At 39.4% G+C, this 20,114-nt stretch overlaps 1 protein-coding gene across 1 annotated transcript in view; it reads left to right on the plus strand.

Annotated features, from left to right (window-relative positions):
* The window catches only part of grm7 (glutamate metabotropic receptor 7), a 134,021-nt gene that overhangs the window by 105,064 nt on the left and 8,843 nt on the right, over window positions 1-20,114 (plus strand). The window contains exon 8 of the mRNA XM_028452247.1: window positions 11,698-12,633. Within this exon, the coding sequence (XP_028308048.1) occupies window positions 11,698-12,633 (936 nt within the window). The remainder of the gene's footprint in view (window positions 1-11,697; window positions 12,634-20,114) is intronic.

The raw sequence follows: 20,114 nt of genomic DNA on the forward strand, positions 1-20,114 counted from the left end.
TCAGCGCGTTTCTGTTTGTTTAAGCTCAATATTCAATATGGAATCATTTTTTTCTGTTTTCTACAATTGTGTATGTAGTGTGTAACACAGGGGTGTCAAACTCATTTTAGCTCAGGGGCCAAATATGGACCAGTTTGAGCTTAAGTGGGCCACAGATTTTTTGTGGGGGAAAAGAGAAAATTCAACATTAATGTGCCCTGGTTTGTACTTCCACGTATAAATCATACATAAATGATTAAGTATGTGAGTATATCAGTCCCTGCAGGATATTGTCTTAAATGTCCATGATTTTGCAAATTTAGGGAAGTTTTGTGGTATAATTTGAGGCAAATTTGCCAGAATTTAGAAAAATTGAGTTATTTCAACAATTTGAGATTAAAAATGATTGCTATCATGTGATATAAGAACTGGAAAACAGAGCTGTGCAAATCGTTTGGATTTTAATTATTTTTTGGAGGCGCTGAAATCTCTACAACTGAATTAGTTGATCATTTAAAAAATGTTTCATTTAGAAAAAAAATAAATGAATTACTTTCTCGAGCAGGCAGAATTTGATGCGCTAAAGAGCTGGATTGGTTTGACACATGTAGCGTAACAAATGCATGCACATCATTACCACCTTAAAGCTGTTACCCTCAATCACTTTATATATATTTTATAGTTTAGGCCTCATAGATCAATAAGTGGAAGATCATTTCCTTGAAAAAAAGGCGTAAAAGGTTAAAATTTGCATTGTGTGATGTGGAGTCATGGAGACGGGTGCATAGAAAGGTTTTTACTTAGATTCTGATATCACAGGGAATACTGGGAGCAAACTTTAACAAAAATGGTGTGGAACAAATCACTGTCCTCGTCTGGACAAGAAACATCATAATAAGAATAAGTAAAAACGCTCGTCTATGGCAGTGTTTCTCAAATGGGGGTACGTGTACCCCGTGGTGTACGCGATGGCATTACAGGCGGTACTTGAAAGTGAAAGTGGAAAATTAACAAAAGAAAGCCCACATTAAAAATATGGGGTTTTATGATGTTTAAAAAGATAATCATTATAATGATGATGATATGATCTTGATTAGAACATGAACTCTAAGTAAAGGGTCCCTCTTGGTCATGAGATAAGGCACTAAATGCTGTTTTTTTCTACTTATTTATAATGGGATTCTTTAAAATGTGTGTTATTATGGTTCATTACTTCATTATGTTCTTTTGTTGTTTTTTCATAGAATTTTCATAGAATTCTGAGCAAAATGTAGTAGTAAGAGAAAGGGGGTACTTGACCTAAAAAAAAGTTTGAGAACCACTGGTCTCAGGACTCCACATCCCACAATGCAAATGCACAAAAATATGAACTAACAGCGGGGATCAAAACAAACTCTCGAATGGAAACGGTAACCTTCTTCCTTTGTTTTTGGAGTAAATGATGTTCGATGCATTGATCTATGAGGCCTATATATCAGGTGTAGCAGCTGCTACTGCATTCTGGGTGTGTGACATGTCAATTACAGATAAAATCAGTGATCATCCGATTGATATTGAAATCCAACTGTCAAAATAAAATACCTTTACGTCACACGAGAGAATCTTCTGACCCCGATTAGATGTTCTGTCATTTCCAGAGGATTATCTGTCCGAACGCAACTGCTTTTCATCAAACGGTATAATTTATCTCGATCACACACACCTCACACACCACGGACGTGCGCCCACATCACAACACATTATATGCATAGCGCTACTTTTTTGGGGAACTGTGGTTTTCTGTTCAACATTGGGGATGCAGAGCACTTGGGAAAGGTAAGAGTGTGTAGAGCTGTGAGGAAAGTAACCCTCGCACTGAAACGTCTGTTACCGATGATAAGGAGAGTTCACCGGACACAAACCTGTGAGAAACATCAAAGAGGAATTCAACAAGATTGCAGGTGACTGATGTAGAATTCATTTCATGTAATATTTTAAATTACGATATATTCTGCTATGACCTCAGAGTGGGTTCAATACCGCCATTAGCGTTAATTTTGCATTTCATCATCACCCTGGTTTTGGCTACTCCATCCACCTCTTTTTAGGGCCTTCGCCTTCTTTCTGTTGGCCGCGCATAACTGAAATGTAAATTTTTTTTTAAACAAGTACTTTAATGAGTGTTGGTGTACACATCGTCACATTTTGAATAACTTGAATAGCTATGTATAAAATAAAAATGTGTAAACATTGTATCAAGTGTTAATCTACTAAGTGGGTTATTAAGTGAGATGACGTATTAAGTGAGATGACATATTAGGGGTTTAAATTATCACTCGTTTAATAGCTTATGTCAATTAAAAAATCTAATTTAAATTAAAGGGAGCTACAATCATAGCAAAATCCGCCTTATCTTTTTGAACGTTGTTTTTACATTTCATTTTTAGCTGCTTCCTAGTTTGTTTCTCCCCTGAGGTATTGCATCTAATTAAAAATCTGATTTTATTCCTTTTTATATTCATAACTGAATGCTCTTAAAAACACTGGAATGGTACGTTTAAACCTGTGCATAGACTCGGGTAGACATTTCTCCCATGTTGTTTCTCTTTCCTTCACGGCTGCAGCAGTGTTGCAAATACGTAGAAACTGGATTTTTTTTTCCCATTGATGATGGCTTTTTATAGTGCATGTGCACATGTGCAACTCAAGGTAAACATACTGAGAGTTGATTGAACTAACGTAGCTCAGCTGTTCAGGAATTGGATAATCAGAGTTCATTGATAGACTCAGAGTTTGTTGAACCTCATACCCCAGGGGTGTTAAATTTGTCACGGCAAATTTGCGGTTGACCTCATTTGAAGACATGATTTATTGCTCTGGTTGAATGATGGAGTCCAGGCGAGGCATTGATGATTTTATAAAAAAAGGTTTATTATAAAACTAAGTAAAAAAAGAGTACAAAGATGGACAAAATTAGTGACCACCCGGGCGGACGTCCGATGATCGAGTGCCACACAGTTCTAACTCATCACGTATATTCCCCCTCAGTCCCCCCCCCCCCTCCCCCCCCCAGGAGATTAAGAGGACAGGGTGGAGGTGATAGGAGAGGGTGAAAAGAGACAGTTTCTTCTTTGGGTCAAAACAACCAGTTCTCTGGTATCTCCTGATTGTCGTGAGTGCTAGAGGTGTGTGCGTGTATGGTGTTTGTGTGTATGAATGGATGTGTATTGGGTGTGTATGTGTGACTATGTAAGTGTGTGTAGGCATGTGACTGTGTGATGCCTCCGTGTCTGAGGGATAACGTGTTTTGGGAAGCTGACCTCGAGAAGAGAGCAGAAAACATGAAACAGCAGAAATGAAAAGTCTCAACTTAAAGTCTATAAAAGAATAAGGTCTATGAGTAAATTTGTTAATAAACATAACTAACAATTTTGGCCCTGACAAACTCATTTTAGTTCAGGGGCCAAGTACGAGCAGTTTGAGTGGGCCACAGATTTTATGCTGGAAAACGAGTAATTTCAACATTGTGCCCGAGTTTGCATTTCTACAAAATTTCAAAACATGTAAGAAACAGAAAATATCCAAGCAATACGTGATAGATATCAGTCCCAACAGGATCTTCACTTTAAATTTCCTAGAATTTTTGAACAAGGAAATATTTTGTCATAATTTGAGGAAAATTGAAGCATTTTGTAAGAATTTTGAGTTTAACTTTAAAAATAACTGCAATCATGTGATATAAGCACTGGGAAAACTGTGAGCCACTAATAATATTGTAGAGTTTCATTTACAAAATGATTTGTGTTTGCTCTGTCAGTTTTACTTTCTCCTAAGGGCCGAATTGAATGCTCGAAGGGGCCAGATTCGGCCCCCGGGCCATGAGTTTGTCTCGTGTTCTCCCTGAAATACCCCGCAGGTCACTTTTGAAAATGAGTTTGTTGTCTAAATCAGACATACAGGAAAAATAAAGGTTATGCATATATATCTAGTCAAAAAAAAAATATTTCGGGAAAAAAAGCTTTTCTTTTAGGAAAAAGACGAGTAATACATTAATTCAAACTCACAGGTAGTGTATACACTTTAAATGTGAAATCAATTCCAGGGTGTTAGTTATGGGTAATTTATTTATAGGAAAATCTTCTTATGTGAGGAGAAAAAAACCTTCTGCCAAACCAAATGAGTTTGACCCCAGGTTGTAAGAAAAAAATGTTGATGTAATGTGAAAATTAATATATTCTGATGAAACAGCAAAAGCATGTTTATGACACTAATACGTCAGATTAGGCTCAGCTTGAATATTGGACATGAAGCAGAAGTAAGAAGGTAAAAAGAAAACAACGAGGCGAGCTCTTGATGTTGTTGGATGTTGTTACTCCTGCGTAGGGTTTGTTGGAGGACTGACGGTGCATGAGGAGTGGGAGGAAACGGTGTTTTTAACCCTAACATCAGCCCTTACACTGTTGCTATGTTCAGTCTTTGGCAGCAGGGAGATACTGAGGATGTTGTTAAGAGCTGACACCTAAAATACACACCTCCCATGTTCCTCCTGGAGCTCATTAGCTTTCCTGCTGGTTTTATGGCACAAGATGCAGTCTGTGATCACGATTTACCCGCTGGAATTTGGGGATATGGATAAAAACTTTGTATGCATAGAAGAAAGGCTTTTATTTGATATGTGTTGGAAGGCAGTGTTCTTGTATCCACTGTACCATGAATAAAAGTGCATAAGGGGCTTTTTTCTCATTTCACTGGATCTTTAAACACCTAATATACCCAAAAACAAAAGTTTTGTGTGCAAAGAGATTCTGCTATGATTTGTAGCCACAACATCTGGTCATAAATCCAGGAAAAGATGTGAATATTTAACTTGTGAAAATAGCTGTAAAGTATCGCTTTTATCAGACAAACCATTTAGAGTTAATTATGTAATCGGGAAATAGGAGTGAAAATGTCTGTGTAATTTTTTTTTATGCAATTTGAAACCAAAAAAGTAAAAAAAAAACATGACATTTACATACAGATTAGTTTACATTTGCATAATGGCTCTTCTGGATCACAAGAATTAAACTCCACAAAAATGGATTTGATAGTGCAGGTGGAGCAGCAATAGCTGCTGGAGATTAAAGCTTCAGTGTGACTACAAACCGAATGATGTTGCATTGTAATTATGTTCCAATGCAACCGGCATCGCTTTGGTACCGCAGTGCATTCAGAAACTTCTCATTTAAAGTCCTGCATCTTGACAACAATTCAGCATTACAGAAGTTTGGTGTTGGAATGATGCAGCTCAGGAAAAGCTCAATCGAAAGCAAATTAAAAGCAGGATTACAAAAGGAAACTACGGCAGCAGGAAACAGGAGTCCAAGGTGTCAAAAAACCTTGCATCTGGTTACTATAGCAACAGAGCGGTTGGTCTCATTACTGTTTCCACAGCGTGTGTGATCGGGAGGTTTTCCAGAGAGCACCATTCATTGACCAAATAACAGATGGCACCTCCATGCCCTCAGATAAATGACAGATGATAATCGGCTTAGACAGCTAAGAAATAGCACATTTATCATACAGGTTTACAAACTACACACAATTACACTGCAGGTGTGTGTGTGTGTGTGTGTGTACGTACAGTATGTGTGTGTCTATGCTGGAGTGTTACACTTTTGATGCTCCAATTATTGGCAGTCGCCACATGTGGAGGAGGTGATGTTATCACTATAGGTGTTTCTGGACTTGTATGTAATGGTATTTGGATCTTGTTGGGTCATTGTATTCATTGGTGTTTATGTTTCAGTACAAAGTCTGTCACCATAACAACAGGAGCACTCAGAGAGCGTGAATCTCTGCAAAGTTTAGAGGTGGAAAGTCACCAGTAGTTGGCGCTGTAGAACCAGCTAAACATATCAACATTATGCTCCTAAAATTGTTCTGGATACTGTATCCACAACACCGGTCGGATCATCTCCAAAATCGAACTCGTTCTTCCTTTTGATATTGTCTATCACAGCTATTCTCAACTGGTGGGTCGGGACCCAAAAGTGGGTCACAAACCTGTACTGGGTGGGTTGCAGACAGATGGTCAAAATGAATAAATACTTAGTGTGTGTGTGTGTGTGTGTGTGTGTGTGTGAGAGAGAGAGGAAAAAACCCTGGACGTGCACCCGTGGCACATGTGGAGTCCAGTGGCTTTGGTGCAGAGAGGATGCTGGATAAATGGAGAGATCCATGGATGTCGCTCCGGACGCACACCTTTCTCTCCATGTTTTGACCATAAAACTGTTGTGTTGCGTTGATGGCAGAGGTGTCAGGCCAGAATCAGCTGAGCAGCATGCATAATTTACGCAGTGATGGCACAATATTCACAAATGAGAGTGTGTGTGACCACTCAGAAACCAGACCTTCTGGATGATGGTCAGTAGATCATCTTCAAATGTTGCTGATCGACTGATTGACAGACTGTGTTGCTTCATTAACTCGGATCAATGGCAGATCAATAGGACAGTTTCTGTCCAAATCTGCCTATTTTTCATGGACTGACCAGAGCAAAGTTACAGGACCTGACGGAGCAGCCACATTAAATTAGGGGGAAAAATATCATTGGGTTTTAAAGTTGTTTAATTTAGTTTTCTACATTATTAAATGTCCTCAATTGTCTTTGTGTGTTTCTGTACGCCTCACCTCTCCACATTGAACGAGCAAAACGCTCATTTAAATAGGGCGGTCTGCACCACTTCTGCACGTGTGCTAATCATTGCTGCAATCTTAGTGAATTCCTCGCAGCAGGTGAGGATTTAGGGACGCACCTGGTTTACCACCCTTTATTTCAGATCTTAGTGAATCCGCCCCTTTGAATACTCTCGTGTTAAATATAATTTTAGTAATCGATTGTAAAGACCTGTGTTCACATTATGTTACATCTTGTTATTATTCTACGAGACTTTGTTTCAATGTAATATCCAGGGACGAGCATTATTACTGATGAGACTAAATTTCATGTTTTGAAGCTAAGCAAAATATATTTTTTATACCATCGAAATGTGCTGGTAGTATATTCTTGATCTATATATACTTGAATGCTTATCTGAATTATAAATACCGGTACTTTTAGGTGCAAATTTGACACATTTGCCTTTTACACACTAGGTTTTGGCATTTTCCTCACTAAAGTGTGTGACATACATTCAAGTTATCCTTGCTGGGGTTTTTTCTCTCCACCATTGTTTTTTCACACCTAGCTGAGGCTGTAGTTTATTATTCAAGCCACTGATCTGGCAACAGCTGTATCATGGCACCAGTGGCGGATGCTTTAAGACTACAAGGGAACCTCAGCTTCCCCTAAGATCAGTGGTCAAATATGTAGTGTTGTGTGTACATTTCATTGACTAAATATATGACAGAACACGTGTATGTTTAGTTCAGAATCAGCTTCTTATAACAGGAAACTGACAGTGACAGTGTGACGTTCTTCATTCATTACCGCAGCATCACAGTGTTAATAAACAGTGGTGAAGTTCAGCTTCAATTGACTTCAATGGGACAGGATTTAGGGGTTGATCCACTGCAGTCAAACTAGACGCTCATTGGATAAATGCTCGGTTATGACGCACTTAGTCCCGCCCATCGGACGCCGGGCTTCACAGGAGGTCTATGGAGCAGTGGGCTGGAGCTGTCTGTTCCGGACGCTGGAATAATGGATGATGATTGGATGATCTGTCTCAGGCTAATTCAATTTTGATTGACAGCGAAATGAGCCAATCAGAGAGTATGACGTTGTAAGCACACAGGCGGGTTTTTCAAATATTTCAGTCCGTTGCTCTGTGTTGACACGGAGACTTTGCTGATCCTCTCATAGCGAATTAACTTCTGACAAACCTAGTGTCTGTTTTTGGTGTTTGTGGAGACTGTTACTGCTTGTGTTGTGAGACTTTTGACCAAACACTCACACTCCAGCGCGCAGCAGCTACGCGCGTGCGTGCGTGATAATCTACAAATAGTTGTTGACAACAAAATGTGAATTCTACTAGAATTCACATTTTAAAAAAAAGATACATTTTCTGAAGTAGGCAGAAAATGAGCTTCCCCTGCATGAAAGACCAGCAGCCGCCACTGCATGGCACAGTAATGTACTGCAGAACATCATCAGGTAGCCAAAGATCATCGAAAACAGTGATATTAATCCACTGCAACTGTTTTTCTATTGTTGAGTGACTTCAAGGTACAAAGTGATTAAATCCTCCTCCATGTCAGTGGATGGCACAAACTAGGATAGCATAAGGTCTCCCTCCTTCACAATATTATTAAAACATAAATCAAGATATTCAATGTCAGTTTATTGTGAGTCGTCGAACAACCAGCTATACGGCTGTCGTTATATAGATATTCCTTTTAGAATTAGCACAATATTGGATTCATTAGACTGGAGTACAGAAATAAATAGGTATAGAAAAAGAATGAATGGATGTCTCGGCACACGTTATAGAGGCCATTTATCTACCCTCTCTCCACCTACTTACTGACTTTCATTAAAGTTGGGGGCCAGATTCTTTAAGATATAAAGCTTGGTCCTCCATGATTCAGGTGCCAGACAATAAAACGGATATACAAGGACTTTAAAGACTTCAATAAACCAAAGGTATATGTTATAGGTATATCAATGTTGTAGGAAACTAAGGTAGACATTAACACAAGAAAACCCCTACAGACAATGGAGTGGAACATTTAAACCTTACACATAAAGATCAGACCTAAAACTTAACAAAACAAAGCATGTTTTCTCCACCATTTCTACATTAGCAAGTACAAATGTTGTTGCAGAGGGAAAACACTATTTTAACTGGACAGAACCTCCAGCAGAATTCAAATTGTGGCGGTCATCTACCATGGCTGGTTGAGGTTAACTAAAATTCATCTAAAATTCAAGAAGGTCCAGGAAGCAAATATTTCTTGAAACAAAGTTCTGGAACATTAGAATGTCTAATCATGAAGGGAAAAATCTTAATTGTGGATAAATCACATTAAAAAAGATTTAAACGGCTATTCACAACCCTTTCTGGCAGGTAGGGTTAATCCAAATGTGCAGCCAATTACTTCTGCCTCCCTCTGTTGGCTGCTGTGAGGTGACGAAAACTTCAGAATCTTTGAAGAACGTTTTCTCCCTTGTGCACTTTAAAGAGTGACAAAATTCCAACAACCTTAACTCCTTCAAATGTTTTTTTTAACATTTCTGTGTATGATACCATTAAAAAACCTAGAATCCACACTTTCAGAATCTGTAGATAATTCAAAACGCCCCATGGTTGACATGTTTCTGTTTTCTCAAGGCGCGTCACATTTTTCATCATTGCTCTCTTTTACCCAACTCTTTCTCAACTCTCTCTGACACTATCATTTGAGCCTCTCCCTTTCTCCAGCTCTGTTTTTTTATATTTTCTCCATAATGCAATCTTTCTTTTCATTCTTTCACTTTCTTGTGTGACGCTCTCCTCTGTCTTTGTTCTAAGACATAAAGTATGTCTCATAGATCAATAAATCGATCATCGGTCATTTGCTTGACAAAAGGATGTAACGGGTTGAAAGTGCTGCTCAAATGTTCGTTTTCATCTTTACGTAAACACATTGTTGACATTTTCACGCATTACATTGTGTGAGGTGGAGCCATATCTCAGACCTGTTTTTACCATAACATAGACCGACTGATAGAGAGACAACTTAACAAACATGTTTTTGGATAGTTGAAGGAGACTGACGTTGCTGGGGAAAACCCATGCAAGTACGAGGAGAACAAGCAAACTCCACACAAATAGGTTCATCCCAATAAGTGTTCATCCCAGGGCTTGAACCCTCAACCTTCTTGCTGTGAGGGAGGTTTTCTAACCACTACATCAATGTGCTGCCCTCAAACATAATTATGGATGCTTATTTTTTAGGATTTCACTACATATCCAAAAAAGAAAGCTTGTGATCATTATCATGAAGCATTTACATTAATTTAATCTTGATTTTGTATGTAGCCTTCTACTGATGCTACATTCATTGGCTTTACTACATGTACCACTTATGCTGCATTCACACCAAATGCAAATGTCCCCCATTCACCGCCCACCAACGACACATCCAACTTGGTGAGTTTCACTGCCTGCTGAAGAGCTATCCTAGCTCAGTGCCGACTTTCAAAGATGAAAACTACAAAGAGAACTTTTTCTTGCTACTACCACCTCCTCGCTGATTCTCCTCCATGCCAAATCCTTGCTAGTCCGGTCCCGGTTATAAAGGCTGTGTCATACAGCTCCAGGTGGTCACACACAGCTTCTACTCCATGGTTGAATGGGTGAACAGTCTTATGTCATCGTCAACAAAGACTCTGATTGGCTTTCGTATTGCGAAACAGTCACAGGAGTTCAATATTTTCAACTCTTGCGAATGTGCGGATATGCGTAAAATCGGGAGCACGCTCCACAGCCAACGTACTTGACATGCGGATCAGACGGCACCGCCGCACAGAAAAGATTTCGCATCTGGGACGCATCTATCCATTGACCTTTAATGTAATCTGGACGTACGGACATTTTGTGATGCATCCGGTGTGAACGCAGCATTAGGCATGTACATGTATATACCCATGAAAGCATGTGGGACAAACAGATTTGGGATGTACGGCACCACAGCACAGTAGAAGTTGGAAACTCCACAGGAAGCCTTCAAGTCATAGATTAATTTCACATCAAAACCCACCGCAAAGATTATCGCTGAAAAAAATTCATGTTCACTTCCGATACCCTTTACACTTTGTCATTTTGAGTTGGAAGCTTGTTGTTTCATCCATGGATTACAAAAACATTGCTTTTAGATCAAAAACGGCAAAAAAATAAATAAAGAGAGAGAGAGCGAAAACAACCCCACAATTGTGCAATTAGTTTCCTGGTGTGTGTTGTTGGCATGGTTACATTGCTATCATTGTCAGTAATCCTGCTGTGAAGATATGTCATTGTGTATAATCTACTTGTGTCTTGGTAGCATCAGATCAGTAGATTTTCATAATAAATAAAAAATCCACTCAGAGCTTTCTGAAAGGCTTTTTAGTGTCCTAACTAGTATGTAGGACCCCTTGAAATTCTGTTTCTTCCCAGCTATTTAAAAATCTACTTAAATGTCAAGAGTAAAGCGTGAGTCATGAAGCACCTCCAGGCAATTTAAGTTTGGAATCTCAAATTGGGTTTTCTCTACTCCTCTCTTTATTTTAATGACAGGAGCGTAAATAGTAATATCTCTGCCAAGTCCGACACCCGCTTTTCACATTTCTACATCCATTTTCTCCTTCTTCTTGTCACATACTCCATACCTCACTAGTTCCTGTATTAAAACATAATGTCTTGTGCATTTCACATTTCCTCATTCTTATTTCACTGAATAAAGGTACACTCTGTTTCCTTGGTGATTTCAATTACATCCAAGTATTAGGAAAAGCAATCCCTATCAGAAATGTGGAAAAACAATTCAAGTATTAGGGTAATCGTTTTTCTAAATGTTTGCAGAGATTGTGGTATGTTTGAACCGTAGAACAAGACAACAATCCCACAGAAAAGGCAGGAGAATGTGTTGATCCAGTGCAGTATGGTAGGGTTATGAAAACGCAATACAAGTCAGATTCTTCCTTGTATCCACATGGTATTTTAATCTCTAGTGTTGGCTTTTGCTTAAGTTGCTCTTGATAACCTCTCCTTTTGCACTGTGTCACTTCTCTCGCAGCTGGAGGAGATGCAGTGGCCAGATGGGGAGCAGGAGGTGCCAATCTCCGTGTGCAGTCTACCCTGCAAGACTGGAGAGAGGAAGAAGAAAGTAAAGGGCATGCCATGCTGCTGGCACTGTGAGCTGTGTGACGGCTACCAGTATCAGTATGACGAGACTTCCTGCAGACTGTGTTCTTACAACATGAGGCCAAACTCCAATAGAACTGCCTGCCAGCCAATCCCAATCATTAAACTGGAGTGGCATTCCTCCTGGGCGATCATTCCAGTCTTCTTGGCCATGCTTGGTATCATTGCCACCATCTTTGTCATGGCGACTTTTGTGCGTTACAATGACACGCCTATCGTGCGGGCATCGGGTCGAGAGCTCAGCTACGTGCTTTTGACCGGCATCTTTTTGTGTTACATCATCACATTCCTCATGATCGCCAAGCCTGATGTCGGCGTGTGTGCCTTCAGGAGGATCTTCCTGGGCCTCGGCATGTGCATCAGTTATGCTGCCCTCCTAACCAAGACGAACCGCATCTATCGGATTTTTGAACAGGGGAAGCAGACGGTCACAGCCCCGCGCTTCATCAGTCCCACCTCCCAGATTGCTATCACTTCCAGCCTAATCTGCATCCAGCTGCTCGGAGTACTGGTATGGTTCGCTGTTGATCCACCAAACACTATCATCGACTACGATGAACAGAAGACCATAAACCCCAAGCTTGCCCGCGGCGTCTTGAAGTGTGACATCACAGACCTACAGATAATCTGCTCCCTGGGCTACAGCATCCTGTTGATGGTTACCTGCACCATCTACGCTATTAAGACACGGGATGTACCAGAAGATTTCAATGAGGCCAAACCAATCGGCTTCACTATGTACACCACTTGCATAGTCTGGCTGGCTTTCATCCCAATTTTCTTTGGCACGGCACAATCAGCAGAGAAGGTGAGTCATTTCTTTTTCTTTGACTCTCATTGTCGCCAACCCCTCTCTTTGTCTGTCTCTCTATCCACTCACAAATTTCCCTTTCATTTCTCAGACTCGGCTTTTATCTTGTCCAAACACATTTGCGCGTGCACACAAAATGAAAATACAGACAACAAAAAAGGGAGCACAAACAAAATTTCGCTCACACGTGGAGACTACACAAATTATGGAAACACTCCTAACACACAACAGGCGGAAATACCCATAAAAGTGGAAGAAGAGATGTTAAGCACCAGAATTCTAAATTGCCCAAGGTGGGATGTAAATGGGAGCTCCAGATGCCTTTATCTTAGCTCTGCCTTATACTGTAAAGAGAGAGAAGGGGGGCGGAGGGGGAGGGGGTGGTGGAGGAGGATGATGAGGACCTTGAGAAGAACGAATGAGGAGTGGCGGAATACGCGTTTGATTCAACACATTTCCTCTGTTGACAGCATTGCTCTACTCAACAAAGCATTTGACACTATGTGCTACCGCACTTGATTGAGAATATGACATTCTGACCTTCTGTGCTAGTCATTGCTTATCTGCCTGGTGTTGGCTGGAATACAGATGCATTCATCAGGCGGGCTCGCGTGCTGCTTGGCGAGCTTGCGCATATAAGATGGAGTGGAGGGGAAGTTTTCCACGGACAGAATATCGATGCTGACAGGAAAGTGTTACTCCTAACCTTTTGAAAGGCACACCGCTCAATACCCTTACTGCTAAGCTATGGACTGAGATGGATCAGAAACTGATTTTCCTCATCTCAATTTGCAGCTGATTTCATAGATGAATTACACCCTCAGCAGCAATTAGGAGTTCATTATGTTACTTGTGGCGACCAGCGAAGCAGTAATGTGTTTATCTTTCTCTTTATGTAGTTAACTCCTTCCTAACACACACGCCTCCAGTTCACCAGTGTGTCAGGGTAATGGTCTTTGTGGGTGCATTTATGCTTACTCCCCAACCGCGGCTGATGAGAAGTGCCTTAGCATGTCATGATAGCATCCTCTGCAGGGAAGTCCAAGAGAGAGGAAACGTATACATTATCCTGGCCTACTTATGCTGACACTTTTTGCATGCACCTCTAGCTTTGGATCCTATTTATTTCACAAAGTTCCTGCATTTATTACTGGTATTAGAAATTTGTGAAAAGAGTCTTCATTGTGGATCTACATTGAAATGACCCATTAGTAAATGAGTGCACCAGACTATGCTCTCATCTCCCTAAGTGCTTCACTTTATTATGTTTTATGTGCAGATGTGGATAAACACCCACTCAGATCAGCAATATCTCTCTCACTCCTGGTTGTCCATTAGCCAATAGTTTTAGAAAACACAGTTTATTACAATGAATCCAGCTGCAACTATTCATTTCCCCAAATCCAGCTGTGTCCCTACGCATTTGTCTTGTTTAAATAGTAACTAAACTCAGAGGTTTTTGGCTGGCGGAAATTTAAAATATCTAAAATATCTATGCTATGCTAATTAGCTACCCAATACTCAGGGATAGTGCTACACCGGGGCTAGGGGCGCTATAGCCCCGTCAGGAATTTGTGTAGCCCCAGTTAAGCTCCTTGAGCATTTTAAAATATTCTTATTATTAATTTATTGAGTTCAAAAACATTAAAAAGTTCAGAGTAGCCGTTCTGTTCCAATCAAATCCCTGCTTGTACCCCATTCAATGGGACCCATTGATTAACATATACTACAGTGTGTGTGTGTGTGTGTGTGTGTGTGTGTGTGTGTGTGTGATAGGGGATGGGAGGGACGGAGGAGTCTTTTTTGCGCATCATTTTAGCGTTCAGTTCAATGCAATGGATAATTAAGAAAAAAGAGTTACCGTAGAACATGAAGACCAAGGGCCCGTCTCCCAGGAAGACTCTACAAACTTTCACCCATTTTCTGTCACGCTACCTGTCACCTCAGCATTCGACGCATTAAAATATACCTGAGAAACCGAAAGGCAAACCCTCGACTCAGCAATCTTGCGCTGCCAGTCTAAACATGCAGAAATAACAACAAACACATTGTTCTCCTATAAAACAACTAGGGTGAGTTAGTTCTTCTCTGACGTTTTGCATTTTATAATTATTTTCTGATTATTGACGGGCGAAAGAGTGGCAGTCAGGTGTTGAATAGGTCACTTTTGCTCATTATTTTTTTTTGTTACCATTGCCTTGTGGTCACTTGTATTATGCTTAACTAATTTGTTAAATATTCTAAAACTACATTTATGTCTAACATTCTGTGTTGCACAACTTCTATAATTGAAGAAATGAGAAACTCCTTTTAAAAGTAATAGTATATATTTTTTTAATTCTCAGCACCCCCACATATCAATCCCCCGCCCCCTTAGCACCAGGAGAGAAAATATCCTGGCGCCGTGCCTGCCAATACTCACTATACCTCAGTGCGCAATTCTCTCAATCCAACCTACTCAGAGTCGACACGTGATAGTTTGTATATGAGGGGCGGGGCTAACAGTGGTGGTTTGTAATAAAAGAAGCCACCATAACCGCCACTCTCAGCCAATAGTAAAATTGTAGTGTAGTAGCCAGGTTTCAACCTACAGAGGGCAGTCACTCTTATGTTTTTCAACAAAATATGCAAAATTGAAGTATTTTGACTAAAATGTGAAGAATTGGAGAAGAGTCATTCATCAACACTACTTCATACATTTGGTTTCAGCAGAAAAAAGGGATTTGGGGGGTTTAGTTACACTTTATCTGTAAAAGAAGCTGTAGCAGCTCTGAGTGGTGTTTTCTTTAACTCAACAGCATTTACACATGCCCTTATTTTCTACACCTGAGTCTGCCTTCCTGTGATTTGCCTATTTTAACTCATACTGAGGGAAGTCATGTGAATAAAGTAACAAAAGATCACAGAGCATCCCTGTGCCTCCTGTGCACCTGCACTCAGCACTCTAAGTTAATGACTGTGCGAGTCACCAGCATTCAGAATCTGCATCCATCCACGAGTATAGCCAAAATAAACGTGACTATGTGGCAATAAAGTTTTCCCTCTTGGACTTGTTGTTTAACTGCAGTTGACTTTGGTCACAAATTTCCTCTGCATCTGAAGTATAATGATATTGTGCTATCATATTTCTACAACAGCAGGGTTCATTCATGCTTGAAACTAAACTCCTGGGCGCTTACATAGCACGGCACATCTATGAAACCATTTAGCTCTCGTAAGTTGTCACCTCTAACACACAACAACTTCTCGAAGACAGATGGTCCTGACAAGCATCATTAGCAGGGCCTAACCATTCTCAGCAAGAATGTTTTCATGTCCGCTTTCAGCAGGTAAAATGTATCATGATACTCCCTCCAACTAATAACATGCTGAGCTTGCATTAATTTGGAAGATGTGCTTTTAAAGTTATTTCAAAGTAATATTTGCACTAACTTTCTTTGCAAGCACTCGCTGTATGCATTAAACATTGGGAAGCTTTCGACATAGGCAGACTGCAGGCTAAAGGCAAAACTGTTCAAGTGTAATAGAAAACAAAGCAAGACTGCACTTTTGAGTCAAGCTTCAGTCTGTTTACTTTATATAAAAAATAAAAAAAAAGAAAGAAAGAAGAGAGAGTGCGACATCGATTTTTCACCATTTTGAACTGCAAAGCAGAAATTTTGATGAGCTAGCAAAGCTTTTCGGAATGTTGCAGATAGTTGACACTTTTGGTGTTGCAGCCTACAGCCTGTTATAGAAACAGTCAGAAAACGTAACTACCAATAAGGATAACATGAATTAAAAGTAATGCCACAGTGTTGAATGCATTTTATTATATATGCTTTGCAGGCACATTAAATCATAAAGCTCATAGAGATCTCACAAACACTGAGCAGCAGTGCAAAATGCAGCACTGCAGTAACCCTCTTTGGGCTGGTATCCACTGACAACACATTTGGGGAAATGTGCCATAAAGATGTAAAAATCTTTTCGTGATACGGAGGGAATTTGATTTACAATTCCACAATTGGGTTTTCCTTTTTTGTGATTTAGTTGAAATGCAGAAAAAGTCAGTGTGTTCCAGCTAAATATATGTATCTGCAGTGAATTTTCTCTAGGCTCACACAAAACACTGTCCAAAACCATGCATTCCAAGTCCATTGGAATCTATATTGACCATTATGGGTAACGTGTGTTTGGGGGTGTCTGTAGTTCCTTTTTCTTCACCTGGAGCGCCTTTTATCCATCTGAAATCTGAAAACATGAACAAGAAAAGATTGAGGTATAAAAACTGAGCTTTCTCTGTTTTCTCTAAAATTTATAATGCAGCATTTGTTATTGCTTTTGTTGTGTATTAAAAAGTCCATATAGTGGTGTTTTTCAACCTTGGGGTCAGGACCCCATGTGGGGTCGCCTGGAATTAAAATGGTGTCACCGGAAATGTCTCGTAGTTGGTAAAAAAAAATAAAAAACATTAAAATTCTATTTATTATTATTTTTTTCAATTATTTTTCAAATACACATCACACACAATAAATATCAAATAACAGTATCCTATACTTAAACTTTCTGAAATATAAATCTGGTTCAAATAAAGAGCAGCATAGAGTATCTGAGGTGGCGCACTTGTCTCTTTGTACATTAATCCTGTCTACTCTGTATTTGTAACACACAGTTGTGATATCAAAATGGGGTCATGACCAGAAAAAATGGAAACCTCTGCCTTATAAACTTGATATGATTTTTGCAGTGGCTAATGTCTCTTTTGAGCAGCCACTCAGTCGGTGGTTCACTGGACAGTTTACTAGAATGGAGGCATTAACTTCAACCTTATCAGTCATCCCCATAGCGAGCTGAAAACTGTCGATATCTGCTGTTAACAAGAGGCTGTACATGCTACTCAGAGATGCAGACAAGTAGTTACCATTGTAAACATTGCAGTGCTGCAGGCAGCAGAATGTGTCTTTAGGCAAGTTGTTTCTTCTCGTTGTAATTAGTTCTTCAATCGGATTTCATAAAACATTCATCAGTCTTCCGCCATTACTTATCCTGATCAGAGTCACAAGCCAGGGAGCAAATCCCAGCTGGCAGGAGCCAGTGTAAATCCTGGGGTGGTCAGGGAGAGAAAATCACATAGACTTTTTCTCTCATGTGGTCACTTTAAAGATCATATAAACATACATGATTTTTAGGGACTTCAGAAAGAAACACAAAACAAAACAACATGGACACTTACAGAACATTCAGGCTCTATGCTTTTAGCTGAGATGAAACAGTGCTAACCTGTGCATTATTAAGTGACTCATGAATCATGATGTTCTCAATAAAAAAAATAAAAAAAACTTGAACAAGACTAGTCAGAGAGCACAAACTTTAGCCAAGCACCAAATATCCTTTTCGCCTGATATTCGCTGTTATCTGCCCTATTTTTTTTTTTTCAATCAATCAATCTTTATTTATATAGCGCAAATTATAACAAAGGTCATCTCATAGCGCTAACAAGATATTAAATTCATAATAATAAGGAAAAAATCTACATGAACAAGCATTTAGCGACAATGGGAAGAAAAAACTTCCTTTTAACGGCAGAAATACATAATAATATAAAGGTGACGAATCTCTCCCAGTTTAATGGTAAACTAACAGCCACTCTAAGGTCTGTAAATGTGACCGTTTATAGATTCAGTCCTGTTTATGCGGACTGTAAATCATAACCAGCTACATCAGAATTGGAATCTCTTCCCGTTTATTGAACCAGTAAGTTTGACCGTTTACAGACGAGTCCATGTCTGCTCTAGCGGTTAGGTTATGTTATGATTCAGTCCTGTTTATGCGGACTGTAAATTTTCCGAAAAATCACAATGAAATGCACAATCCACAACCAATCCGGATGAAACTCGGTGGGGTAGTTGAAGAACACCAAATAACTGACTTTAGGGTCTCCACAGTCATAAAATTCCTGGAATAGTTGTGGTCTTGAAAAGTCATTGAATAATTTAACTGTTTTGTGGAAACATAGCCTGTTTTATTTTAATGTTTAAATATATTAAACCGTTAAAGCGTTATTTCAAAGTGAAAGTGCTGCACCAGCAGCATCATTGAGCAGGAATCACGAGATCTCACAAATGTATGCAAATTCAAGGCAAGGCAAATTTATTTGTATAGCGCATTTCATACTCAAGGCAACTCAATGTGCTTTACATGATAAAACATTCAATTGTTTAAAATCAATAAGGACATTTAAAATTATCAGTAAAATCAATTAAAATCATCAGTAAAATCAACAAACACATGACATCAACAACATGACCAAAAATCTCTCTCTCAATCATATGCAGTAGAGAAAAAAAGTGCCTCTACTCTAAATTCACTCTCCAGATAGCTTGCACGCTGCTGAGACGAGCCTGGGAGCATCAGTGGTCAGAATAGTATATCAAACCTTTAGAAAAACACGGAAAATGTGCATTCAATGTAACATGGCTGGTAAATGTGAAATACCAACAACGACTGAAGAGAGAAGGGAGCCCTGGCCATGCTGGATGTAAACTAGTACACTGGAAAGACCCACTCATTTTTGTGTTCTAATGGTCTTGAATAGATTTTGAAAAACCGATCAAAAGATCTGTCATTATAAACTAAGATATGAATTTATGAAAATTTGCCAATGATGAGAGATAGGGCTTTTTGGATTTTTCTCACTGAACCAGAATCACTATATTGATACAATTTCCCCTCCAACTATTTTACATAATCCTCCTTGGTGTAATGTCTATCCTTGGTAGAAATGTTGTCAGAGTTCATACTTTAGATGTAATCCTGCTAACAGACAAACAAACAAATAAACGCCTGTGAAATTATAACCTCCTTGGCAGCAGTAACTAACTTTTATTTAATTGATTATCTCTAATGTACGTTATTTATATACAACAGCTGTTCACAGTAAAGTTTTCCCTGTCTGACATCACAGCTCTCTATGTGGGTCATTTTGGTCTTGTTTTAAAGGGAATGAATGAAAGTCCTTGCAATGGAAACCTTCCATGACTCAGATTCATTTCCTTTCCAAAGACCTTGATTTAATGATTGTTTTTATGTCAAGTCCAATGGAGTATTCATTAAAAATGACTTTCAGTGATTGTATTTGCTGTTATTTACACGCTGAAGTGCATACTGTGCGTGTGCTATAAATCACATTTCTCTGCTAAGTGATAAACTCACATTATGAAGTATACCTCATCAAGGGTAAAAAGAGGTTAAAAAAAGCCACAGTGCTGCCTCTGTTATCGAAAAAGTCTTTCTCGCACAAAGCCAAACAGACTTATTTATGACAGAAGCTGGATGGAAAGTAGGCCACCTAAAAACAACACAAGACAACCAGGTAGAGACGAAACTGCAAATCCTCCAGATTCATAATTCAAGGCTTTGTTCAACGGGGCGGAGAGCATCCTAATTGTCACTTACCAAATGAAGTCCTTATTGCTGTGTGCATTTCTAGTCCTCAA

Source organism: Gouania willdenowi, chromosome 7 (genome assembly GCF_900634775.1).
Source record: "Gouania willdenowi chromosome 7, fGouWil2.1, whole genome shotgun sequence".
NCBI classification, from domain to species: domain Eukaryota; kingdom Metazoa; phylum Chordata; class Actinopteri; order Blenniiformes; family Gobiesocidae; genus Gouania; species Gouania willdenowi.